General features: G+C 27.7%; 3 protein-coding genes across 3 annotated transcripts in view; 1 reads left to right on the top strand and 2 right to left on the bottom strand.

Moving 5' to 3' along the window:
- Positions 1–5,063, bottom strand: part of LOC142321943 (tubulin polyglutamylase complex subunit 2) — a 47,431-nt gene extending 42,368 nt beyond the window's left edge. The window contains exon 1 of the mRNA XM_075360476.1: positions 4,802–5,063. The gene's annotated coding sequence lies outside the window, so the exon portion shown is untranslated. The remainder of the gene's footprint in view (positions 1–4,801) is intronic.
- On the bottom strand, positions 305–4,805 carry LOC142321942 (uncharacterized protein KIAA2013 homolog). Its single transcript, XM_075360473.1, has one exon. The coding sequence runs from the start codon at positions 4,724–4,726 to the stop codon at positions 2,891–2,893; it is 1,836 nt and encodes a 611-aa protein (XP_075216588.1). The 5' UTR covers positions 4,727–4,805; the 3' UTR covers positions 305–2,890.
- LOC142321944 (uncharacterized) lies at positions 5,051–17,102 on the top strand. The gene is made up of 4 exons (XM_075360477.1): positions 5,051–5,207; positions 8,328–8,382; positions 13,709–13,869; positions 16,754–17,102. Exons 1-4 carry the CDS (start codon positions 5,169–5,171, stop codon positions 16,766–16,768), a joined length of 270 nt encoding a protein of 89 aa, XP_075216592.1. The 5' UTR covers positions 5,051–5,168; the 3' UTR covers positions 16,769–17,102.
- The last annotated feature ends 10,886 nt before the right edge of the window (positions 17,103–27,988 follow it).

Genomic DNA, 27,988 nt, shown 5'->3' with positions numbered 1-27,988 from the left:
TTTGATACTGACAACTATTTATGGTAGTTTACATAAAAATGTCTATACATTTTCAAAAAATAAAATTACATTTTAGACTAGACTTGATTTATACAGAAATACTTGTATAAATCTTTATCAATAAAATGCAAGATACATTCATAATATAAATTCTTTTTAAGAAATAACATAATAAATACAAAATAATCTAAATATAATTAAAAAGATTACCAGTTTTTTTATTTATTTTAAAAATGAAATTAAAATCAATTTCATTATTTTAATAATTTTTTGCAAGATTATAAATATAATTAAGAATGAAGGCATATGGAAATTTCTTTACCACTATAACAATGAAACCGCTTATAATATTTATAGGAAAATGTTTATTAACAATGTTATAAGGTTTCACTGAAAAATTATAACAAAAAACCAGCTAATATTTAATTTAAAAATTTAGCTACATAATCTTCAACATACAATATCAAACTGGCATTAAGGTTTGATGAATATAATCTTAAATGTACTCTTCTGTGTACATTAATTTATCTTTTAAATATACAATGCAACTGAATGAATTAAACTTATGAATGGATCAGTAAAAAAAAGCATTAAATTTGTCACATGAAAATCCTTGAAAGTATTAATTGTTATTGGGTTAAACCATAATTTTATTTTTAAAAAAATCATGCAATATTATACTTAAAAAATACCAGACACTCTGCTAAGCATCACTTTAGTTAAAATAGATCATGAAAACTATTTCAAGTGGCTCAATAACTGAAAGAAAACTTACATTATATTTTAAAAACATTGATTAACCAATAATACAAATACTGGAGATAGATGATTTAACAAATTTTATTTAACTTAATCATCGATATGTTAAATTATAAATACCAAATCAAAAAAAAAAAAAAAAAAAAATTAAAAAGTCACTTATTATTATCTTCGAGGGACACATTTTCAATATTTCATAACATTATCAAATGGATATAAAAAAGTTTATAAATTACATTAAAAAATTAATACTGAAGTGAGTCCATGTCATTAAATACTGAGATATTTATTGACATAGGCTCACTTCAATATACATATATATTAATGTATATCTGATGTAAGTTCATTAATTAACACATGGATTTTTTACTGATTTGGTAATCATTTAAATTATTTTAAAATGAAAACAAAAATGAAAAAAAAATACTATACAACAATTTTCTATATTTTAACTTCATTGGCTTTTTTGCTTAAGTGGCAATGATTACTAGGATCATTAACTAATAATAAATGCCAATAGTACTTTGTGAAAAAAAATGCACTGTTCATTTTTTGTATTCTATGGAAACGAGGTTACCATATAACTGTCTGTGTTTTAAATTTACTTCATATGCTACAACTTTTTTTCTGTAATACTGCTTATTGGGCTATTCCACAGGTTGTCAAACCATGGGGTTGCAAGGGATGTTGTTAACTGTCTCATCCCTGATCAGTTCAATAACAAGCCACATACAATAACACGTTACAACACATTGTTATACTTGCAGTGTATGTTTTGTAAAGTGTGAACTAAACAATTAAAACACAGAGATTCAACTTTTCAGGATATATTTTTGGACATGAGTTTTCAAAAAAGCGCAAAAAAAAAATTTTAATAAATTAAAGCACTTTTTTGTAGACTTGTACATTGGTAAAGATCAAATAAGTATAAACATATTTTATAGCTTGCCAAATTTTCATAAAACATGTTCTCTTACTGGTGAAGTAATATCTAATGATTAATGGGGAGTATCCCCCATTAATAAAAAAAAGTCAAAATGAAGTATAAACTTAAATAAGAAACTTAATTCAACGGAAACAAGATTTATTAAATTACTTTTATATGTGTGTGTGTGTGTGTGTGTGTGCTTATTAATAATTAATAGATATCAATTAATAATTTTTCCAAATTTATTCTATTTAAGCTCAGAAAAAAATGGATGTATTATTTCAAATAAAATAAAACAATAAATGGACATTTTTGACATATTTATGGCCTTGACAAAGTGTAAATAACAGTAAAATGTAACATCTTTCAGCTGACACTTCAGTCACCTCTTCCAGAAAATAAAGGGTATTTTTCTTTAAAAATTAGTGTGTTTTCATTATATAGGCGCTAGAAATATTCTATGACAAATATTAGTGCAAGAATTCTTATAATATTCTAGCATCCAGATTTCAATTACTTTAACTAATTTGGTTTGATTTATAAGTTATTAAAAATCTGTAAAAAAAATACTCCTTAGAGTGTAGAAATAAACTTTCACATCATGCTACTGTTGATTTTCTGTATCTCTATGATATAATATGTCTTTGGGTATAGCACATATTGGGAGTACATCATTAATAATGAACTAATTTTATGTATTTAAATTACAGCACTAATTCATAATAAGTAAATATGGATAGAATATTAAAGCAGTTTCAACTACATACCATGTGGTAACAGCATGACAAGATTATCACTCTTTACATGATTAAAAGAAGAGAATTAAATTCAGCAATCTATTTCCAGAACACTTTTGTATAAATATCTTCGTCATGTTGGCGCATATAAATACCAAAATAACACAACAAAATATTAAGTTATATAAAGCTACAGACCCCACAGTGTTCACTCTAAATATTTATCTTTAAGTTATAAAATAATCAAATATTTTAAAATTATTAGTGTAACTAACTCCATAATAGACATAAAAAAATATTGATGCACAATGTCATATAAATATTCTTTTATAGGTTCAAATTCTCGAGTACAATAATATGCATTAAATTGCTTTTAATATAAATAGTATTTTGGATTCCTTATAAAAACTGTGTACAAAACATATTCCAATCGTATTTTTTTAATATAAGTTTATATAATACTATTTTATAGTTTACCATAACGCAATCTATACTTGTCTTGACCACCACAGTATTCATTATAAATAAGTTTAAACAGAAATAAATGAAACACAACAATAAGAAAACCGACAGACACCCAAAAAAGGGTGGGAAGGCCTCCAAGATGATGACCATGCTTATGCAATGCAATAACATGATGTTCCAGGGCAGGAGCTTCTGCAACTTCTTTAACATGAATTGCATGACGTAAAAGTTCCATATGCTGTTTATCAGATGTTATATACAATATTGGTGTAACAGGATCCGTTAACTTGACAGGAAAGACAACTTTTTCAGGTCCTAACTGTACTGGATCATCTAAACAACCAGCATCACATGCATAATAATTTTTATCACTTCGGTCTAATGCAACATTTAAAATTGCTTTATTATCTTCTTGTAAAACTACACTTACATTAAGATGAGTAAGATTACCATAATTTAATCTCCTAAATAAATATTCACGATGTAGAAACTGAGGATGAATATTAAACTCTAAATGTTGGTTACTAAAACGGAACCCACCAAAACTTAAAACCATAGCTTGAAGTACACCACTAGCACCAGCTTTTACTAAATTATGACATCCTTGTTTTTCTAAAGTTAACAACCAATAAGAAACTATTTTATTTATTTTATCAATACTTGATAAGTCACTCCAAAGATTAACTGCCTGAAGTGTATGGTGATTACCATAACAACCTTCTGCATACGACAAAGTGTTAATTAGTTCAGTTTTTTGAGAAGGTGTAGTTGCATCTTCATGATATGGGGATCGAACATTTGAAAGTACATAATACATAGTAGCATTAATTTTATCTCCATTTATTGCATCTGCAGCCTTAGAATAACTTATGTAAATACCAGTGCTCCACAGCTGATGCCATACATCTACATGAGTCTTTTTGAAATCATTTGAATGCTTTTGAATAGCCTCCTTTATACGTTTAATATTTTCATTTTCAACAACATCTTTTTCTTCTGAGTACTTACTTTTTGAAATAACTTTTGAATAATGAACAGATGTGAGGACTTGTAGAGACAATGTACTCTGTGGTCCAATTTCAACATTTTCATTAATCTTTCTAGTTATTACTGATACTGCTATCACTTTGTTTGAATTCTCTTTTATATCTTCAATATGTCCAGTAACTACTTTATATTCAACCATTTCTGACTGTCCGTGCTGCACATTTATATTCTGTGTTACGGCTGTAGGCCACTTTGACTGTTTTAACTGCTTAAGTTCTAAATAAATAATTTGATTGGTTGGATTTGTTATTTTTATCTCCTGAATAAAAATTGAAGGAACTGTTCTATGTGCATAATAGTCATAAGCTACCCACAAACCATTGGCATAACATTGATATTTGTAGACAATACCACTCAAAAAATTGGAAACTAATGCTTCTTTGGGTATCATATTTTCATAATTTACATTTACAATGGGATGCCAAAACACTGGATAAGATAATGCTAAATTCTGTTTAATATAAATAGGCGATTCATAATCTATTTCTACGCCAAACACACCATTTCCAACAAATGGCTTATAAATCTTTTCACCTTCTAGTGGGGGGTTATGTAGTACATATGCATTGAATTCTTCCACATCGTAATAAAATGATGATACTTTATCATTTAAACATACTTCTGCATAGTCTTTTGGCTGGAATGATCGAGTGCTCAACCAACGAAGAAAATATGGTCCAGTATACAGAAAAAAACAAAAGATAACAATCAATATAAAAAGAATTCTTCTATAAGTAAAGTAATTCTCTATAACTCTTTTCCATCTTCTAATGAAGTCCAAAAAATCCATGGCTGATCATTAAAAATGACACGCCACATGCAACGTAGCCTACAGATATAATAATATTAAATATAAATAACTTACGTTTATCTCAAAATTCATTACACTACATCACTAAATTTTTGTAACCCCTCCTAACAGCGTCACATTCTGCACAGATTACACGCATAATTTTGTTGCATTTAATTTATATGTTTCAGAACCATTTGCAAAAATGTTAGCGCGATATTTTTCCATTAAATTATAACATAACGTTTTCATATCACGTAAACCACTTACAAAACTTAAAAGGTTAGCGACTGCTTTATCACAGTACCATGTTACAAAAAATCATAAATAGCATAACAGTACAGCCGTCAGCTGATTGCATCGGTTACAAAATCAGCTGAGAACGTAGATGTTGTAACTTTTAATTTTTGGTTGGTTGTATGAAGAAATATTTTTAAATTAAATGGCTACAACTACTCTTACATTTTCTAGGTCCTTCAAAGTAAGTTAATTTGACCATAGTAACAACTCTATGTTAAGCTGGATAAAAATTTATTAAATCGATTATGATTGTCTGTAATTAATTTTACGTTATGATATTTCAAGTTAATAACCTCAATCTGACGGGGCGAGTTCTTAAATTTTTTCTTATTTTTAAAAGATTTAGTAATTTTAAAAGTCTAGTATTATTTAATTTTGTAAAATACTCGTCCATTTTTAGATTTAAACTAACTTAGATTATTTATTAAACCAATGAATGGAAGTTAATAAAAAGGACATTTATTTCGATTTTTTTATGATTTAGGAATATTTTAAAATTACATTTGCAATTGTTATGTAGCAAATGTATTATGTATTAATTCGTTACAATATTACGTTTAAAATGTATAATTGAAAATGTAACTTTAATTAGTGTTGGATTTTTGGTTAATTTTAATTTTGTATAATTTTTGTAATTTTAAAGACTTCAAAGAAGTAAATTTTATTTCAGAGGACCAGTTAGTGTATTGCCAATTTCTGTGGATTTATATCAATGGTATGACCCTTATATTCATAAATTTACTAATATGTTTAGGCTGTTGCAGAAATATTGTTTGCCAACTAAGATAACTTAACTATCATATTTACATCAATATCATCTAACCCTTCTACCCAGTTTTTTGTTGCAACAAATGTTTTTAAAACCATATAATTTACATACTTTAAGTACACATCTGTTTCTGTTCTGAAAATATGGGTTATTTTTATGTAGTTAGACTTTCTTAGTTTAAAGTTATCTTTAAGATTGTTTTGGAGGAAAAGTAATTGCAATGTGCAAATAATTGCACATAGATCTCATGAAGCCTAGGTGATTTTTGTTTTGTTTCTGGCAATTTTTCTCAAAGATGTATACAATTATAAAGTTTGGTCATGCATTATTTGTGATACCATTTTGAAGATCATACATTGTTTGATGATCAATCTTTGTGCCAAATGTGCAACATATAGGCAGTTCTTGATACATTTACTTAACATAAAAAGAGATACTTCAACTCAAAACAGTCTTTTCCCCATTGGAAGGATCTTTTTATTTTTGAGAATTAATAGGACTGTTTTTAAAATATCCATATATTAATGGTAAAAAAAATGAATAGAAGAATTTCTTCATTGTTATATAATAATTTGGTTTTAGCCTGGTTGTATTACAGTTTGTCTAATTAAGATAGAAGAACATGATTAGAAAAAAGGTATCATGTAATTTTTAATTTAATTAGTTTTATTTTAATAGGCATATTTATTAACAATCTTCTTGATCTTTATGTTGTTAATGTTATGTGTGTAATATTAATAAAAAATTAATTTAAAAAATCACTTTCTTACTAAATATCTGAAATTATGGTTCCAGCAAAATTATTCTCTAGTTCCTTCATCACTGGTATTGTAGATTGTACTATTATTAATAATTATAATTTTTAAGTGGTAAGGAATACGTTTAGAAAGTAGTCAAATAGTATATTTGATCTGTGTTGTATCTGTTCATTTAATAGGATGTCAATTTTTCTCAAATTTAGTTAATGCGATTTTCACTTTGTTGTAGTTTTCTGAATATCCATGCTAATAGCACATTTTATGACCTTTCAATTTACTGCTCTCCTGAAGAAGGTACTGGAAAAGAGTAATGAAAAATATTTTTGAAATTTATTTCCATATATTTAGAATTCTTTCAAAAATTCAATTTTTTTATTATGCTGTTCAACAAACACACTAATATACATACGTATGAAAACTGGTACAGTTGACTATAAACATACCTTTTATGTAATAATTGCTACTACACTAAATATATTAATACTACACTCATAAATATGAGTAATAATAGTTTATTAAAGGTGTAACCAATTGATTATTAATGAAAAGCATGACAGTGTCAAGACAATTATATGTATGAAAATAAATATTTTGTTGAAATCTGTAGTTATTTCTCTGTAAGACTGATAATCTTCTATCATTCTTGATTTTATTATTACTGAGAAAAACTCATTTTTAAAAAATTTCAGCTATAAAATTGATATAAAACAAAAATTGATAACATGCCATCATACATTTTGTTTCTGTTTATCAAAGTACTTTCTATCTGTTGAAGGTCATTTCAACTTAATTTTTAAATTGGCCATCACATTTTTTAACAATAACACACTTGCATTTCTAATTGAAATTATTATTTTATAAAAGTAAAATTTTAATTACTATAGCAAAAGGAATTTATCATATTTTAAAAATAAATTAAAATGGCTGAGGCATTTTAGATGATCAAAAAATATATGATTGTGTGAAAATATTTGTAATTCAATGTGATTGAAAAAAAAATTATTAAGAAAATTCTTTACTGAAAATACATTTACATTTAATGAAAGGTGATTCTTTGGCTCCAGTCATTGCAATTTTGTGTTTTAAATGTGTGCCATAAATCCATAATTATAAAGTGGAAGAGTTTCTGGTATACACTGATGTCATATGTAATAACAATAAATTATAATTGCACATTCTTTGATTAATCCTTTGTTGATATATAAAGTATGATTTAGATGTTTCTACTAAAGTTAATGAAGAAGGAGGATACTTTACATTTTTCTGATTAAATATCTTTATTCATTTTTGGTTCTTATCTCTGATCTCTGAGCATTTTTTATGTATTTATTTCTATTGATAGTAAGGTTTTGGATGTTAGTTACTGGCAGTTTGCCGAGATGATAATGTTAGAAATTAGTTTTTTACTTTCCACATTATTTGATTCAATCTGAATTTGCTAATTATTTTAATAAGTTTAAAGAAAAAGTGTGAACATATTACTGACAGAATTTCCATCCATTGAGTCAAACTACATTGCTGTTTGTGTAAAGTTGTTGAGACTTTATATATATAAACTATAAGTGATTAGATTTTATTTTCTAGACAACCTTGATTTAGTATAAATACTGTTAAATATTTTCTTTTATTTATAACTTAACATCTTAATTTGTTGTGTTCTAGTGTCAAGTTTTTGCTTGACATATATATATATATATATATATATATATATATATATATTTAAAAGTTATGTTTATGTTTAAACAATTTATTTTATGCATTCTGTTTATTTTAGACTATTAAGCCCCATGTTCCTTTGATAAAGTTTCGGAAAGGAGGATTGTCAGATGGTAAGTTGATTAAGTTTGTAAGTAAATATTTTATTTTTTAGTATATTTTCATTTATTAGGTCTTTGTATATGATTCTGAATAGAAATAAAACAAAATTTTTAACATTCAGCAATTTGTTTTGTTGTGAAAAAATGATGAATGATGTACTTATATCTTATAGGTGTACTTATGTCTTTCTTAAATTGTGTCAAGTTAGTTATAATTTATTTGTCATTATAAAATAATTAAGAAAACTTAAGAATCTTTTATGCATGATTAAAATTATGAAAGTAAATGTGAATTTTTATCGTTAAGTCATTATCATTAGTTATGACAGTTAATTAAAATAAAATATTTTATTTCTATTAAATATTACATTGGAATTCTGTTGGGGAAGAGACTGTATTGTAGTTAAGATTTTCTTGAATCATATTTCCAGTTTTATAAAGTTAGTAATAATTTTTATTGTTTTACAAAAGTGTAAATGGGATTTACTATTATGCTGTTATTTGAAGAAAAAAAACTTGTATAAAACAAAAAAGTAAAATTTTATCAGATACTTGGAAGAAGGCCAAAAGTTTGATAGATTGAATAAATTGTTCTTGTACATTTTTTTTTTTTTTATAATAAATCCATAATAAAGTTATTAATATTTTAGAATTATTTTATATAACTTAAAGAAAATTAATTTGTGAATTAAAGAGCTTGAATTCACTATTTGCCTACTTTTTATTCTCAAAACACTAATAACTGTGTAATATATATTATTGTAATGAAATCTGAAGGTATATTGATGAACACTTGTATTTAGGGCAGCTGTTTTTTCTAACAATAACAATTTTTTTTACATCACTATTTTTATATTATCAAGGTGACTAAAATCATTTGATATACAGGGTGATTCAAAGAAACAGAAAATTAAAAAAATTAAATAACATTAATGAAAAATTTTTTTTAGAAAATGAATTTTATTTCATGTAATTGTACAAGTGTTGCCATTTTAGGATACATACATTTTAGGATACATACATTTCAGTTTATTTTTTAAAGATGACATCTTGCACGTGACCTCCTCTTCTACGTAAACACTCACGAAGTCTCTTCGTTAAATTGTACATGGTTTGACGTAACATCTCAACTGGAATTTTCGCAATTGCTTGTCGGATCTTTGCCTTCAGTTCTTCCGTTGTAGCAGGTCTACTGTGGAACACTTTGCTTTTAAGGTGACCCCACAAAAAGTAATCGCAAGCTGAAAAATCAGGCGATCTAATGTCACCATTTCGTAAAATGACACGTTGTCCAAACAATCGGCGTACAGCTGCCATCGACATTCGTGCAGTATGTGACGTTGCTTCGTCTTGTTGAAACCAGGCTGTGTTAAGAATTGGTGGAAATCTCTTTTGTTGTTCCACAACAAAGGTTTCAACCATGGCTACGTAACGAGCCGACGTCACTGTAATCGCAAGACCGTTGTCATCCTCAAAAAAATAAGGGCCTATAACACCGTAAGATGACATAGCACACCACACGGTCACTTTCTGGCTATGCAACGGACGCTGGTGTAGCTGCATAGGACTTTCTTGTGCCCAGTATCTGAAATTTTGCTTGTTAACAAATCCACTGAGGTGGAAATGCGCTTCGTCTGACATCCACAGTTCGTGAACAAACTCTTCGTTATCTTCTGAAGCAATACATTACAGAATTGTGCTCGCACAACTGCATTGTTCGGTTTCAGTTCCTGGACGATCTGCAACTTGTATGGATGGTATTGCAAGTCCTTCACTAACATTCTTCGAACACTTGAACTATGCAATTGTAAAGATGCTGAGAGACGACGGATTGACCGATGTGGACTTCGCGTGACAGCATTTTGTAAAGCTTGAACATTCTGTGGTGTACGGACGGTTCGCTCACGGCCTGGAGGTTTCTTTTTCATTGCCAAACCAGTTTCCTCAAAATTAGATATCCATGTTTTAATTGCATGTGCTGATGGAACACGGTCGTGCCGTCCCAGATTAAAATGACGGCAAAATTCTCTACGGGCTCCCTCCACACTGTCATTGTTTTTGTAAAACGCTTTGATAGCAAATGCACGTTGCGCACCACTCCAAGGATCCATGACAACTAAATGGCAGGTTAGGTTAGAGAGGCTGGCGCCACTTATCAAGTGGTACCAATCGCCCATGGCTACCAACACAACTTTCAAAATTTCCCGTTTCTTTGAATCACTCTGTATATGAGTTGCGACACATATAAGAGGGATAACACTCACATATATGCATGCACGCAAATGTGTAAATATGATATGATATATCATATTTATATATATATGTACATATAATGTGGTTACTATATGGAAATAATATATTATTAATAATGTATGGAAATTAATATGGTAAGGTTTACTTACCTAAGCACTGTGTTTTGGTGGTTTATATTTTATATATACAGAGTGATTCATAAAGAATGTAACAAACTTTCTGAACATGATCTACTGGTGAAAATGAAGAAGAAAGTTCTTAAAAACCATAGGTTTGGAAATGCTTTGTTAGCGAGTGTTGGCTGATAAAAATATTCACACTGTTTTCTGCGCTTTTGATTAAATTAAGCCAAGCTGTAACACACATACACACTTACTTATACATATTTACAGAGTTCATTAAATTTCATAATGGTTACATTTAAAAATATTATAAGTTACTCTGTTTTCAAACTTTACTGCAACTCGATGCATGTTCAATTTTTCAGTCAAAATATCATGGCATGATTTAATTGAAATGCTAACTTCTTCTGAAAGTTTTCTGATAGTCAATCAGTGATCTGCATGAACCAGATCGTTGATCTGCATGCACCAGATCATTGATTTTCTGAATGTGGGTGTCATCAGTGGAAGTCGAAGGCCTTCCTGGTTGAGGGTCATCTTCAAGTGACTGATGATACTTTTAAATCATGAAAACCACTTGTAACATTGCATTGTAACAGAGCATCATGTTCATAAGCTTGATTCAAAGGTGAAATGTTTCTGTGAAAGCTTTCTTCAGTTTCACACAAGGTTTTACGTTGTGCTTCTGAAAATTCCACATTACAAAAATTGCTACTGACACTTTCATCGCTACTTTCTACAAACATGTTGCACTCAAGTAACAATAACATGAAAACTAAACAGGATATCAACAATCCAAGAACATGTGGTTACAGAGGAGGTTATGTGGAATAATGCTGCCAATCGCACATCAGTAGATAGATATCTCAGTTAGCGGGTAATTAAAAATGTTTGGTTATTTTCTGAACAGACCTCGTATGTTTAAGATATACTAAATAATGTAGTTTTTTTTAAAAAATTGTACTAATTTAAACATTTTAGACCAAAATGCTTATAAATATTTTACTCCCGTAAGTTCCTGAAAAAGGCTAACCGTGTTTTTGTATTAGAAATGCAAAAATTAGTCAGACCTTCCTCTAGGTGTTTTTTTGAAAATCTGTCACATCTTTATATGTTTTGTTTTTAATAAACTTCAAAATTGTAGCATTTGTATTTAGTTTCTCTGGACTTTATTTGTAACATTTTACTTAAGATTAAATTTTCTACATATTATTACAAAAAAAGGTTTTTCTATGTTTATTGCCCATTTAACGTAGTTATTTAACACCAAACATAAAGCAGTATGTCTTTCAACCCTGATATTTTGTTTTTTATCCCAGATTTCTCAAAAACTATTAATATACATTTCTTTATATACATATCTACTAATATACATTCTTTGTACTGATATACAAATCTTTCAGGTGAGATTTCACATAAAACAACAAAATTTACCCCTCAGTTTGGGTCCCAAGAATTAGGCTTAAGTTTACAGAAGGCACAGAAATCAAGGCAAAATCTTTCACCACTCTCACACTCTCTTAATGAAGCATGTTTATTTGAACTTTCTTTATTTTCACTAGTAGAACATGTCCTGAAAAGTTTTCTTTGTAAATCATTCTATATATATATATATGCAAAAAGTAAAAATGTACGCCCCAAGGGTGTACAATTGTATATACACATATGACAGAGAGAAAGAGAGATCAGATGATTCAGAGTTGTGCAGCCATGTTTTGGGAGCTTATTTATGGAACAGTAATATAAACAAAATGTTCCCATAAACATATTCAGAAAAGCTTTGTTTTCTAGTTATGGCCAGCAAAGTATTTTGCTGTCTCAAATTTAGGAAACTGGATCTCAAATTAAGGGGCAGATTTTCTAGTTTTACACATTTATTGACTTGAAAAATTAAATAAACAGGTCTCAGAACTGTATCTAATAGTTTCTGCGAAACTAGTTGGCTTAGAAACGTGATTTTTCTAATGAACTAGATTGGTTGTTCAACCATTTTGAAGTATTATATTTCTTCTGTAAAAGATGAGAAGAAAACTATTATGTATTATTCTAGATTCTGTTGGTCACTAGTGTTATCAAGCTGTAAAAAACGTTTGGTAAAAAATCATGTTTTTTTGCCTATTATTATTTAATAAACTCATTATGTTTATTTAAGAAACATTTTATTATGAACATATAGAGTAAAGTAAGTGATCAGAAACTATTTTTTGTCAAGTAAATTTAATTTTTTTTGTTTTCACAGTTTGTTACAGTTCATGTTTATAGATATTTGTCATATTTCCTAATTTTATTTAATATGTTTAATTACTAGTACTGCTGAATTGAACATTTGGTATAAGCTGGTATACATAAATAATTTTATGAAACTCTGCACATAAAACAGCATCTATTCAAGTAACCAAATTTTTATGAATGTGTTAACAAGAATGCCATTTTTACAGAGACAAGATACAAATGAATATGATATAGTAATGTTGTATAAGTAATGTGGTGAAAAATTGTGGTGCAAACAAGCATGAAAATCAGTTTTTTAGAAATTGAAAGGACACATTTAAGGTCGCTGAGCATGATGGATATCCTGATTGACTTCACAGAGTTATTTTATTTGTGACAATCATTGTCCTGGTGGTTCATGTGCACTTCTTGCAGTTTTCAGTTTGATATAGTCCATCTAATAAATTTGTTTAGTTATATTTTTATTCATATACAGTATAGCAATTTCACTGTCATTCATACAATTTCTTTTGCTCACTTTATTGAAGAGTAGTTAGAGTTTTACTATATGCGTATTTTATATTATAAACATGAACATTACACCAGTCTGTTGTGGTTTAGTCAAATTTATATTAAAATCTCTTTTGACTATTATAGAATAACTTGTGATATATGTGAATAAATAATAAGTAAAATATTCAAAAATACAGTTAGTTTGAAATTAAATAATGTCTTATTTTTTAACAATTTAGGAGGTCAACACTGTACTGCCAGGAGTGTTGCACCTTCACCTCCTTCCTCTTCAGGAAAATTGCAAAGCAAAGTCATTGCTAAGCCTATACTTGAAGATTTTCAACTGCCTCAAAAGTACAGGAGACTGCCTTTGGACCAAGCTGAGATTGATGCAATAAATGTAACATTTGATTATTATTTTCTATTGTTATTAAGGGTTATTATACGATTAACATTTATTGCAGTTAAGGTGAAAGTCATGTCTATAATGACTTTATAAACATTTCTATCTAGTTTAAAATGATGATTCAATTTGATGATTGAATTGAATGATTCAATTTTAAACTGAACTCATGGTTGGATTAAAAAGTATTACAAAGGATATCTCTAAAGTAAAGATCGCTGGGAAACTTCTCTCCTTAAAAGGTTGGTGAACCTGTGTCTTCATGGCCACTGCATTGTGTCTGTAAGTTGTCGTACTTTTTATTACATGTGAGTTTATTACTTATAAAATGAATAGGAAAAGTGGTGTTGTTATTGTGAAATACATGGAGTCATACATTTTTTAAACCATCAAAACGTTAAGCCGGCTGAAATTGATAGGCAGTCGGTTGCTGTATATGGTGATAATGTAATGAATGAAAGAAATGTCCGAAAATGGTGTGAGAGGTTTAGAAATAACAGAATTAATGTGCATGATGAAGAATGTTTCGGGGACGCATTCAATAATCTCCCAGGACTTGTTGAAACGCATCTATGATGAAATCAGAAAAGATCGTCGCTCAACGATTTCCGACCTGGCCCTTCTTTTTCTTGATGTTTCAAGAGCTGTATTGGTTGCATTGTTCATGACCATTTAGTTTAAGAGAAATAAAAAATATTTATAAAATTTTCAGAATAAATTTTTTAGAATGAAACAGTCTTCACTTTAGAGATAATCTCTTGTATTTCTTAATTGTTTGTATCTGTCTTTATATATACGTAACTTATGTAAACTCTTTATGTATAACTATTTGTATATGTGTTTATAAATACATTGATTTATGTGCATATATATATATATTTATATTGAAGCTTGGGCATAGGTATATGGAATGGAAATTTTCAGTTTATGACAAATGCCAAAACTTGATCAGGATTTGAATCGAGAACCTTTTGTAGAATAGGCTGAAACGTGGAGATCAGGAGATTTTTAGTTAAAACTATTACTTTAATTATTAGAAATAGTATTTACTCTATTTTAGTATATATTAAAGTAAAATATTTATAAAAATATCATTTTAGCTGCGTTTTTTTCTTTAATGGAGCTTATTGTTCTGTAAAGAAGTATCTTCTGATAAGAAGATTATCTGTATTGGACCATCTACATTATTCACCAGAGGTAGCTCCATGTGACATATCTTTTTCCAAAGCTGAGATCTGCTTTGAAGGAATCCTTCTTCAGATAGTAGATTAGGTAAAGAAGAAAACGGCTAAGATGCTAAAGTTGATAACAAATGATGACTTGCATTACTGTTTCCAACGATGGAACATTTTATATAATGGTGTATGTATAGAGGAGGGGAATACACTGAACAGGTATTCAGTGTATTCATGAAATGTGTCAGTTTAAATGGCCATTAGAAACATGTGAAAGGAGAGAGTGGAATTACGCAATTGGTGCATTTCTGAAAGCCTACTGTTGAAGACCCCTTTAGTCTATACTACTAACTAATCACTCATAAAATATAAATTTTATATATATATATAAAATAACAGGTGTCCTGGGAGATGTTTGCCAAATTTGAGGGACTGATTGAGTAAATAAAAAAAAAAAGTGGCCAAATGTTATTACATTTCAGTCTGCCACTTACCAGTTTGCATTTTTTCAATAAAAATTTATGTCTTAAAAATGGATTGAAATATTGTAATAAAATTGGGTACATATTTACCCAACAGCAGCTTCTATACATTAAACAAGTTTAAGAATTTTATCTTTAAGAATTTCAAAATTTTGACTTCAAATTTTTTAATCACTAATAAACAGCTTTGTAAATATTTGTGTCATTTAGTTATGTTTATTAGGTAAAATTTTAAGCATTTTATTATGAAGAAAATTAGACATTATATTTGTTAAAGTTAGTTGAAAAATAGCAGACATTAAAAAAACCCAGAAATATCAGATATGGCAGAAGTTGTTATAAGCCAGGCTAGATTATCTCCTTCATCATAACTTCCAAAGGCGATTCCTTGTTGAAATAACCATGTCTCCCCCCTCTCACTCTCTTCACCATCACTGCCATCTTCAAGCCACTGAAATGGCAAAGGCCATTTCCATCTTTGTATTTTTAAAAAATGTATCTCTGGAACATCCCGTTGATTTCTTCCCAATTAATTCTTTTCCTTCAAATATATTTATTAAGAATTAAAATAATTCTTACGTATAATATTATACATATATATATAACATATGACCAATCAATTTTGTCTTTTGTCTAGTAGCTAACTTTAAAAGTGATCTGTTTTCCTTTACTTCTAGAACTTGTTCATTACTTTTCTATTCACCCAGCTTGTCCACATTTATATCCACAGCTTTACATCCACATTTCCATTGTCTCAAACCTCTTCCTTTAATTTTCTTCACTAATTGAATTAAAAAGTTATAAAATTGATAGAGTAATAATAATAATAATAATAATAATAATAATAATAATAATAATAATAATAATAATAATAATAATAATAATAATAATAATAATTTTAATAATATAAATAATTTTAATAATATAAATAATTATATTTGTATAACAATAGTAGTAATGTATAATAAAGTGTTGTTATACTTATTTTTTAACAATTTTAAGTGATTAAAAATGTGAATAACTTACAAATAAAGATTAATTTTTGTGAAATTGGTTGCTCTGCTCCAGTTGGCAGTTTGTAGGTTGTCAACACGTTATTATTGATATTTTGTATAATGATTTTTTTATTAATTTAATGAGGTATTTTGATAAAGTTATTTAGTCTGAATATACTTAAATATTTTAATTTATTTGAAGTTATAAACTATTTTTAATTTTTTTCAGAGTGGCGGATGTTGACCAATACATATATTCTGGACAATATGGATATAATTGGTTTATTTTAGTTCATTATTATGGTTGGTATACTGTCAAGAATTAAAAAGTGTTTAGAATGTATTTCTGCTATTTGCAAGAAGTTTATATTTAAATGTCTCAAAGCTGTATACAAATATTTATTGAATTTGTAAGCATTATGTAGGCATTTTTTTTTGAAAATATGATAAATTTTTATCTTTTATTTAACACTATGTTTTAAGTTACATTTTTTGAAATTTTTTCTTTATTAAAAAAAAAATTGATATAACTTGTATTTTATGTTCTGTTAGTTGTAAAGTAAATATAATAGTTATTATTTTGACTTAGTATTCTTACCATCCCTATTAAATAACAATATTGGGGCCTAGGCAGCCTGTAAATTCTGCATCTATTCTAATGGATCTTTTCTTACTACCCACCCCGTTGATATCATTTTTAGGACTGGTAATGTAATGCTAGTATGGGGTGGGGTTGCTTGTGGACCAATTTAAAAGCACCTTTTTTTCTAGCTGACGATTAAAATGCTTGTTATATAAAATTAATCTTCTGAAGGAGAAGGGAAAAGTAATTACATAATTCTTCAAAGATAGTTTTGAAACCTTAAACAATCTGTAAGGATTTTATTTGTTTGATTTTTATGTAATTAACCAGATGGTCTTCTGGTGTATAGTGAGCGAGTGAGCCCTCATATCTAATTTGAATTCTGTGCTTCTTGAGCATTTGTTAATCCTTAATGTAATTATATAACAGTATGGACATAGTTTGTTGTTCAGTGTGATATTATTGTAACCAAAAATCAAATCTTATTTGTAAGTATTCACAAAATTAAAATTCTTATAATAACTAATTTACAATTCAGTATATATTCTCCTCAGGACATATATCTTTTAGTGGACGAGAGGTATGACCCCAAGCTATCCGACCTTGAAATCCTTTTTCAAACTAAACAGGCGGTAGCACACCCACACTATTCATACCCACATATATCTCATCATACATTTGCTTCATAACATACATAAATGTACTCACAAAACATCTTAAATATTTATTATATGCTTTTATTTAATTGCTCTGTGTGTTGTGTCACAACGCAGGATGGTCAGAATTTTGTCAGCAATATGTAATCTATTTCCAGGTCAGATTGAAAGTTACAATTTTGCACACATGCTTGTTGTCAATGACAACACATTAAAAAAATTCCATAAAAAATTTATGTTTGTAGAAAATCTTTTTGCAAATAACGGAAATTTAAACAACTGCCCATGCATACAAAAGACTTTCATGCAGAGTGTCAGTCAGAAGTGTTTTTTGCTACATAAGAAAATGAATAGCATATAATGTGAATATGGGTTATATGTGGGCAGCTTTCATCTAGTGTTAGTGAATTTTTCTTTTTCTGTTTAGCCTCTGGAACCACCTTATGGTGGTGGAATGCCTCTGGAACCATCACCATAAGGTGGTTCTGGAGGCATTCTCCTTTTGCCTTCAAAAGAAGAAATTGTACTTCAGATGATGAATGAGGATGACATGTTTGAATGTAAATGAAATGTAGTCTTGTACACTCTCAAGTCGACCATTCCTGAGATATGTGGTTAATTGAAACCTAACCACCAAAGAGCACCACCACGATCAGTGAATCTGCTCTTAAATCTGTACACAAATGTGTTATCTGTCTCTATTCACAGTAATGAATATGAATGCATAAAAGTGAACATTTATTTATTTCATCTCTCAGCTACATTTAATTATAATAATGCGTATTGAGTGAATTTATTACCAAAATTCCTTTACATTGTATATCATGAATAATAAAAGCTTGGGATGCCCTTCATTGTTTTATATAGCAAATTATCAATGAAATGATTATAAAAATATAACAGATTTATAGATTTTCATTATCAGTATAAAATGTTATCTGAATTTAATCAGAGTTTATTATAAACATTTATTATTGATTTTTGTGAAAGGGAAATTATTCTCTTATTTTTAGTGCATCTTTAAATATATTTGTATTGGAAAATTTTTCCAAATTTAATTCAGTAACATCTAAATAGTGAAATTTCTGTACGTCTTTGTAATTTTTTCATTATTTAAGTAAAATTGTATTTAATCTTTTTTTATTTTCAATAATACAAATGCTAGCAGTAAATGATGTGAGCTGGAAGTGGTGATCCTTTTTCTGATATGGAAGGTCAGAAACTGGATGAGGCTGATATCAGTTTACTCTGATGAGGCCTTGCATTTTTCTACTGTTTCATTGGCCCTTTCAAAACGAAGGTGTATTGTGGGAAGAAAAGCCCCTACAACTACTACTGTGAACCCCTGAGCCATACATTTGGCCAAGCCTTCCAACTTAACAACATGCACAGATTTCTTTCTCTGTTTGTACTATGTTTTGTCATTGGCTGATAAAATGTAATCAAGAATATTTATAAATAAAATTTCCTAAGGATATTTGAGGAGATCCTATTTGGTCTTTTCTAAAATAAGATTTGGTGTCTCCATGTTACAGTAAGTTTCTAACCAGTCCTTGAAAAAGGAGTGCTCCTCTTGTCAGAACTTAAAGTGACGATGTTTCATCTAACAGAATTAGATGTTTCTTTTAAGCTAATGCTCTGATTAAGGTTCTGCACACTTCAGTGGAGAGATTGGACCAACTTTTGTCCCTTAAAGTTGGAAACCTGTTATTCTCATACGTAAATTTTAAATGTGTTAAATGGGTATCACCAATTATACAAGTTCTCCAAATGTACCTCATTGGTAGCGAGCCTTTAGAAAAAAAAATAATCTCAGAGGAACCTCCTTAGTCATCTGAGAAATTTGTACTGAATACAAAGAAATTCTTAGTAGATTCGGTGCATTTTTTTTTTAATTGATTCATATCATGGAATGTTTGTCCGGTGTATTGCTTCCAAGTTGAGGTGAGGATTATGATCTATCAATTATTTGTCTGCAGTTAACTCATCTAAGAAGTAAAAATAAATTTATAATAAAATATTATTAGTGTGTTTATTTTGATTACCTGGATGTTGATAAAGGTTTTACGGTGTAGCTTTTAACTAAGCAGTTGCTAGGTTTGTCAAATATGCATTCTTAACCACATTCTACATTATCATTGGCATTCATTTCATTTGTTATAAAAATGAAATTGTTTCATTATTTTTTAATTATGGTTCACCTACATTTTTATCAGCAAGTGGTGTATGGACTATACTATTAACACCTCACTGTGTAGTATTTGTGTTTACATTTATTTGGTGGGCCAGCAATCTCAGGCTCATATCCTAGTGATCACAGATTTATTGTGACCATATGTTTTCATAGTAGAATTTAAAAAAACAATATGTGTTTTAATTCTGAATAAATTAATAATGATTAATAAATTTACATTTACTTTTGTAAAAACTATGTAGATAAAATAATTAAAAAAACTAACAAATTCTGTAGCATATGTTGCTTGAAAAAAAAAATTGTCCTTTGGTTACCCATCATCTGTATAATTGGAAATATACAAGAGTTGCATATTGTTGGTCTTAATACTGGTATATGGCACATGCCTTAACAAAGTCTGAATTAGAAATTTAAAATTTTGAACATTTTTTATGTTTGGTAGTGGCTTTATTAGTCATAACGTAATCCTTCATGGCAGGCATAATATTCCAGCCAATATCTGTGTGGCCATACATTTTTTTGCAGTAGATACAAAAATTTTTTTTTTGTTTTTGTGATATTTTCTTGCTTAATAGTGCATATAAATAGGAACTATAACATTTTGAAGTCTGTAGTAATTATTTTGTTTAGTTTTTAGCGTAAAAAATATAGGCAGTTATATCTGCAATTAGCCATTCAAATAAAAATGAGATTTTAATTCTATAATTTATTTTGGTTAGTATGAATAATATTTTTTTTGTAATTATACATTTATTGAGTTTTTTGTACATGTAATGCTATAAATTGATGTTAAAAACAAACAGTAAGAAGATATAAAAAGTTGAAAAAATTACAAATAAAATTAATAATGAAATTATTATAAAAACATCAAAAATTATCATTGTTATAATAAAAATAAAAAAATTAAAAGACGGTTTGCAAATACAAATACTAAAAGAGTTTGAGAAAAAATGTTGATATGGGAATAGTATCAACTATTTTTAGTATGAACTAAAAAAATTGGAACTAAGCATGATTGTGTACGTAAACAACAAAAACGATGTAACACTACTAAATATGAAACATAAACTGATGTAAAAGCTCCAGTAATATGTTACAACTTTAGCGGATATATCTGCTAAAGACCTGTAATATCTAGAACCACATGCAGATAAATCTGCAAACCGTCCTAAATGAAACTTTTGTGTATGCGGATATATTCGCTATCGCCTGCAAAGAGTTAAAAAAAGGTTAAGATTGGATTCATCTCGGTACAGATTTGTGTGTGGGAATTCCAGGTAACTTGGCTTGCAGAAAGAATTCCCATAACTTAATTGAGTTTTATATTCTGCAGTTGTCAACATTTAGAGAAAATGCTAGGAAAAGTTAAATAAAATCATACAGTGGGGATATTAATATTAATATTTTAAAATATGTTTCGGTTTTCATTCATTAAATTTATAGATATTATTAAAACTGCTGTTTTGGAATTAATGTTTAAGAGTACTATTAGAGTTGAAATATCATTTTCTAATACTTTCAAATTATTATGAATTAAAAAGAGAAAATATAATAATTTTACAATTTCTGCTTTAAACACATTAGTTATTACTCTTGGAAGAAACTTGGGATGAAGTTTATAAACAAAGGTGAAACAAATTAATAGTACTTAAGACTCTTAATTTCAATGAAGGATAGTAGTAAAACAGTTTGGATTTTAACTTTAATAGGTTAATGAAAGATTTACAAGTGAAATTGAATCTGATGAAAGAAATATTTGTTGATTATTGTAGGAAAAATGAATCTGGCTACCTAGAAACAATAGAAAAATATTCTTAAATAATATATACAACTGGCAGATAAACAGTTCATATTGTTGACAAAAGACACCACAGTTGTGGAAAATTATTAAATCTGAGAATAAAATAGGTTGACCAAAATGTTATAATAATAAAGAATGAACAAGGAATTAAAATTTATTACCTGTATAAATTTGAATAGTATTTTTATATATGCAGTGTTTTTAATATTAATGTTGACAAAATAAGACCTGTCAATAAAGATTTGAGAAAATTGGCAAAACAGTCCTATCTGTTTTTACTTCCTTGTATGAAGTACAAGGAAATATTTTAGTTGTGAAAAATTTTGGTTTTCTGATTTCAATGGAAATATCCATTTTGACCATCCCTGAAACCATTTTGACAAGTTTCGGCGTGACATCTGTATGTATGTATTTATTTATCTTGCATAACTCAAAAAAATTAGCCATAGGATATTGAAATTTTGGATTTAAGACGTAACATCTAGTTGTGCACCTCCCCATTTGATTGCAATCGACTGAACCGAAAGTGTCCAAAAATCCCCAAAATATTTGGATTTTAGACTGCTGTAATAAGCTCTCATTGAGAGCTTTTCAATGATATACCATAAATGGTACTTATTTTCATTGGTTTCAGAGTTATAACTAAATAAAATTTTAATTAATGAGATATTTGGATATTACAAGGAAAGGCACATGGGTCCAAATCAGACTTCATCTTTTTTTTAATCTTAATATATTGATTTATTAATAATTATTAACCTCTGATTGTAAAAAAATTTTTTACGAAGAATAATAATAATCCATTAATAAAAAAAAGAAGAAAAATATCAGAAGTTATTAATGAAATAAAATTTTGTGTACTTTTCATTTTAAAAAAATGTGTTATGCAATTTAATAGGCATACAAGGAAGTCATGTGTCCACATCAGATTTTTTTTTTTATGTAACAACTAAGGAAATAGAAAACTCAAATCAGTGAGCTGGTATTCCTTTGATTGTATTGAAAGATATTGTGATGGATATTGTTGCATCCGTCGCCCATATTGATTTTCTTTTTGTAATACAGCTTTGTGTAAAATCTGAAAAGTTCTTCCAATGTACTAAAAAGGTTATAAATTTGAAATTGCTGTGAAATTTACATCCTAAGAATACAGATATATCTACCATCATTGCCCGGTCCATTTTTACTTCCTTGTATGAAGTAAAGGACGTATTGAGGTCGTGAAAAATTTTGTTTTCAGATATAATGAAAATATCAAATTTGATGATCCCTGAATGCAATTTGACTATTTTTGGTGTGATGGCTCTACGTACATATGTATCTCACATTATTCAAAAACGATTAGCCATAGTATGTTAAAATTTTGGATTTAAGACTGTTATAACATCTAGTTATGCATCTCCCCTTTTGATTGCAATCAACTGAACCAAAAGTATCCAGAAAAGCTCAAAATCCCCAAAAAATTGGATTTTGGACTTTTTCTTAATGCAGTAATAGGCCCTTATTGAGAGCTTTTCAACGATATATCATAAGTGGTACATATTTTCATTGGTTCCAGAGTTATAGTCAAATAAAATTTTAATTAATGAAATATTTGAATCTTACAAGGAAAGACACATTGATTTGAATCAGACTTCATCTCCTTCTTTTTAGCTTTTTTTTTTAATTTAAATATATTGATTTATTAATAATTATTAACCCGTGACTGTAAAAACCTTTTACAATAAATAATGATTCAATAACAACAATAAAAAAATAAAAATATAAAAAAATCAAAGTTATTAGCGAAATAAAATTCTATGTACTTTTAAAGATCTCTATATGTAATTTAATAGGCATTATTACATGTGTAAATTTAATGGATTTGGTGAAACATCTGACTATTTAATATTAATTGAAAATTATTATTTAGAATCATATTATTTTTGGATTTTCTAGTTTAATTTTATTTAATTATTCTGGAATTTCTGTTTAATTTTATCTACATTAAAGTTAACTACAGAGTGACTGAAAAATGGACCCTCGCAAGAACATGTACACTGAGGCATACACGCCTGATCTTTAATAAATTGCAAAAAATTCTTATCTTTTAATTCATTACTCCTCTGATATTGCCTGACAATATTCTCCCTAAGTTGGAGACTATTATCTTTTCGTTTATTTGTTTTTTGTTGTCAATCATTTAATCGTTCTTTGGTTTGCTATAGTTCTTCTGATGTTAATTTGTGTACACATTCTTTAGTTTTCAAATTTTCTCTCTTTATATTCATCATCCTCTCAATCTTTTTATTCTTTCCTTGGTTTTAATATTTTCTTCCTCTTTATATTTATCATCTCTTAATGTTTTTATCTTACTTTCTTTGCAACATTTTCTTCCTGTTTATTCTTTCTTTGGTTTTAACATTTCTTCCTCTTTATATTCATCTTCTTGTCTTTTTTTTTAGATATATTTCTTCATGTTATCTTTCTTTTTCCTGTGTGATTGTATCTTTTTCATTTTTGTTTATTCACCAAATAATCCAATAATAAAAACTGAATATTTTACACTGTGAGGTTGAAATTAACATTTGTAACCAGTATACAGGAGTTCACTAAACAGAGTAGTTTAATTATTAACTTTTATTTATACGACACACCAGAAATGTGAAACTTTATTAATCAGCAGCTCACGAAGGCATGAATAATACTGATTTAGTAATATAAGTATTAAAGGGACTTTAACTCTATCCTAATATTTCATGTAAGATTGTTGAATTAATGATTGTATAAATATTTGATGCCAATAAAAATTACTATTTCACAAATTGTGCAACTATCCACTTTATTAAAGAATTGTAGGATCGTATCTCACTTTCAAATGAAATAAGTTTACATGAAGTGCAGCAAAAAATGTGTGTATGTAATTTAATAGACGTGCAAGGAACTCATGTGGTGTTCACATTAAATTTTTATTCATTATTTATGTTAATGACATTGTCAATGTAATCCCGCAGTTCAACCTACTTCTTAAACGCACAAATAATTTTTCATTAAAGTGTATGTAATAATTTCTTTTTAAATAAAGCAGCCTAATATTTTACTTAATTACTAATTTTACTTGATCTGTTAAGGTCACTTTCATGAAGTTCCTTCTTGAAACTTACAACTTCTTGAAACTTACATTTTAAATGAGACCAATTAAAATGCATGTTTAATCATATTTGGAAGTATTTTTATTAAAATTGCTTTCAAAAAAAACTTTTCTTTTCACTGATTTTCACTTCCTTGTAAAGGAAGTATTATGATCATGAAAAATTTCAGATTTCAATAGAAATATCCATTTTGACTAGTTTCAGCATGACATCTGTATGTATCTCACACAGCTCAAAAACAATTAGCCATAGGATGTTGAAATTTTGGATTTAGGACTGTTGTAACATTTAGTTGTGCACCGCCCTTTTGATTACAATCAACTGAACCAAAAGAACCCAAAATCCAAAAAAATTTCATCTTTTTTTAACTTTTTAAATTTAAATATATTGATTTATTAATAATTATTAACCTTTGATTGTAAAAAAAATTTTTTATGATAAATAATGATTCAATAATAACAATAAAAAAATGAAAAAAATATCAGAAAGTTAATGAAATAAAATTTTATGTACTTTTCATTTTTAAAAATATGTATATATGTAATTTATTTAATAGGCGTAAAGGAAGTCATGTTGTGTACACATCAGATTTTTTTTATTCGTCTCTAAGTCATGGTTGCAAAGTTAAACTAGTTTGAATACAATTATTTTTTATCAAAAAATATAGGTGTCCCATTAATTTTTTGAACTAGTGAAGTAGGTATTTAATTTTAGTTTGAAATATCAGGAAAACATAATTTTTGCCTTTTTTTAAAATCAGCCATCGCCTCAATTATATTAAAATAGACACCAATGTGTCTCATTTTCCAACAAATTTATGAAACCATCAAAATTGGAAGTACAGTAATAAGACAAAGACTTATCACATTTTCAAGTTCTTAAAGACTGATTTGTTGTCTGCCCTGTTTACGCTCATTTTATAAAAGTAGACAAAATAACTAATTAGTTGTAGGCCAGCTTTTGGTGATTGATTCTAAATAAAATCAAGTTTATTTTTGTAAAAGAAAAAAGATTCCTCTTGTAATAATTATTGTAAAAAGTAATAATTAACTGTTACTTGGTAGAAATAGTAAGTAATTATTAATTACAATAAGTTGTTGATAGAGCTCTGTTGATGGTGGGGTATCATTATGGATTTATTATTTACTTCAAAAGTCACAACTAAATAAATGTACTAGCAGTACATTCTGTAAAATATAGGCAAAACAATGAAAAATCACAATAAAGATATCATAATAGCAATTAAAATCAATGGCAGATTGAGTGCTAATCTGAATTACAGCTACCAGTCTGGTTTGTTGTTTTATACAGAGATTCTACTCTGGTGATCAACTTTAAGAAATTTATAAGAAATATAGCCTTTATATCAAGTTTATATATATAAATTTTAATGAAATTAACTTTCAATAACAAGGAGATTAACTCAATTTTATTAAAATGAAGGCTGTAATATTTGCATTTGTTGTTTTTTAATATATTTTAGGAAAAGAAGAATTAATTTCTGAACCTTTCAGCAGTGAAAAAGATATCAGAGTATCATTGAAGGAAAGTGGCATTAAAGTCTGTTTTTGGAAGCTTGATTGAAAAGGATCTGACCAAATGATTTGATGATATCCTTACTATGAAGTTCCTGGGTAGATTTTAGATCCATTTCAAATATTGAGGAAGAGAAATACATTTATAAGAAAAGCCATTTGAGAGGGGTTAAATGAGGAAAATCCTGCATTTAAACAAACTTGTTAAAGCCTGCATTTAACAATAGTTTGCACCAGAAAATTATTAATTTTTTTTAAAATTCCAATCCTTTTCCTGAATTATAAGCCATAGTGACAAAAGGTTTTGCTTCACATCACAGATCTTTTGACAAAAAAAGAAAGAAACAGACTGCGAGTGGTTGATTGGGTTGATTTAAGTTATCTTAAGGCAGATTTTGTCTCATCATATCAAGCTTCATTCCTCACATTAATTATATACTAAAGTATTGTGGAAATTACTGAATTGTATTATTTTAATATTAATACAGTAAATAATGTATTATTATATCAAAATAAATCTTTTTCAATGATTTGTTTTTATTTTTTATGCTAATTATGATTTATACAGCTTACTTTTACTGCTACATCTCTTCTTGAGGAATAACTTTTAAATGCATTTTTAAAGTTTTTCCATTATTTTCTGAGATTGTTAATTTAAAAATTCATTTTCAATTGATTATTAAAAAAATTTAATGAATTTGATTTTATTTTAATACATTTATGAATAAATTAATGAATCCCATTTATTCAAAACAAGTCAACTTATAAAAATTATCCCTTATAAAAATATTGATTTTTCATTTCTAAAAATAATAAATTTATATCATTTCTTCGTTTTTATCAAATTTAAAAAAATTAGAATATTCAATTAAAAAAAAAAACATTGTGTTGTTATTACTAATGAAGGAATTGTGATAAAAGTAAGTTATATTCTTATATAAATTTATTTATCATTAAGTATTCTTTAATAAAAAATAAATATTTTTAGAATTATAAAAATAATCTATAAATAAAAAAAAAATTAAAATTTTTTTCAGTCTTTTTAAGGAAAAGAGACTGCATAATTACGTTACAAACAGATTATATCACCTTTTTTTAAAATAAATTATTAAATTAATAAGTTAGTGTTTTTACCCATTATCATACTTGTTTATTTGAGGATAGAGTGGTGTATCGAATCTTCAGAAATAGCGGGGGGGGGGGGCGCCAGATGGATAAAGTTTGAGATCTCTGCGGTAAATGTATATTAATAAAAAAAAATTCACATGTTTTTTTTTTTGTTTGGAATGCATATCATTTCTACAGATTTCGTAACAAACTTGTAAAAGTAAACGTCAATGAACCCATTTTCTTTTTTTCAATCCACTTTTTTATTCAATGGCAATTTTTATATTTAAGCATAAAGAACAGATTCTTCTTAACTGCTTTCTATCGCTCCCGCTCTATTTTATTAATTTCTGATTTACGTCAATTATTTTTAACGTCGACTATATACATAAAATCGATATCAGTCAGTAAACGATATTTCGAATAAAAACTTATTTTAATCGACTAATATCGGTAA

Source organism: Lycorma delicatula, chromosome 3, assembly GCF_047948215.1.
Source record: "Lycorma delicatula isolate Av1 chromosome 3, ASM4794821v1, whole genome shotgun sequence".
Lineage (NCBI taxonomy): Eukaryota > Metazoa > Arthropoda > Insecta > Hemiptera > Fulgoridae > Lycorma > Lycorma delicatula.
This window is presented reverse-complemented; position numbering and strand designations above follow the sequence as displayed.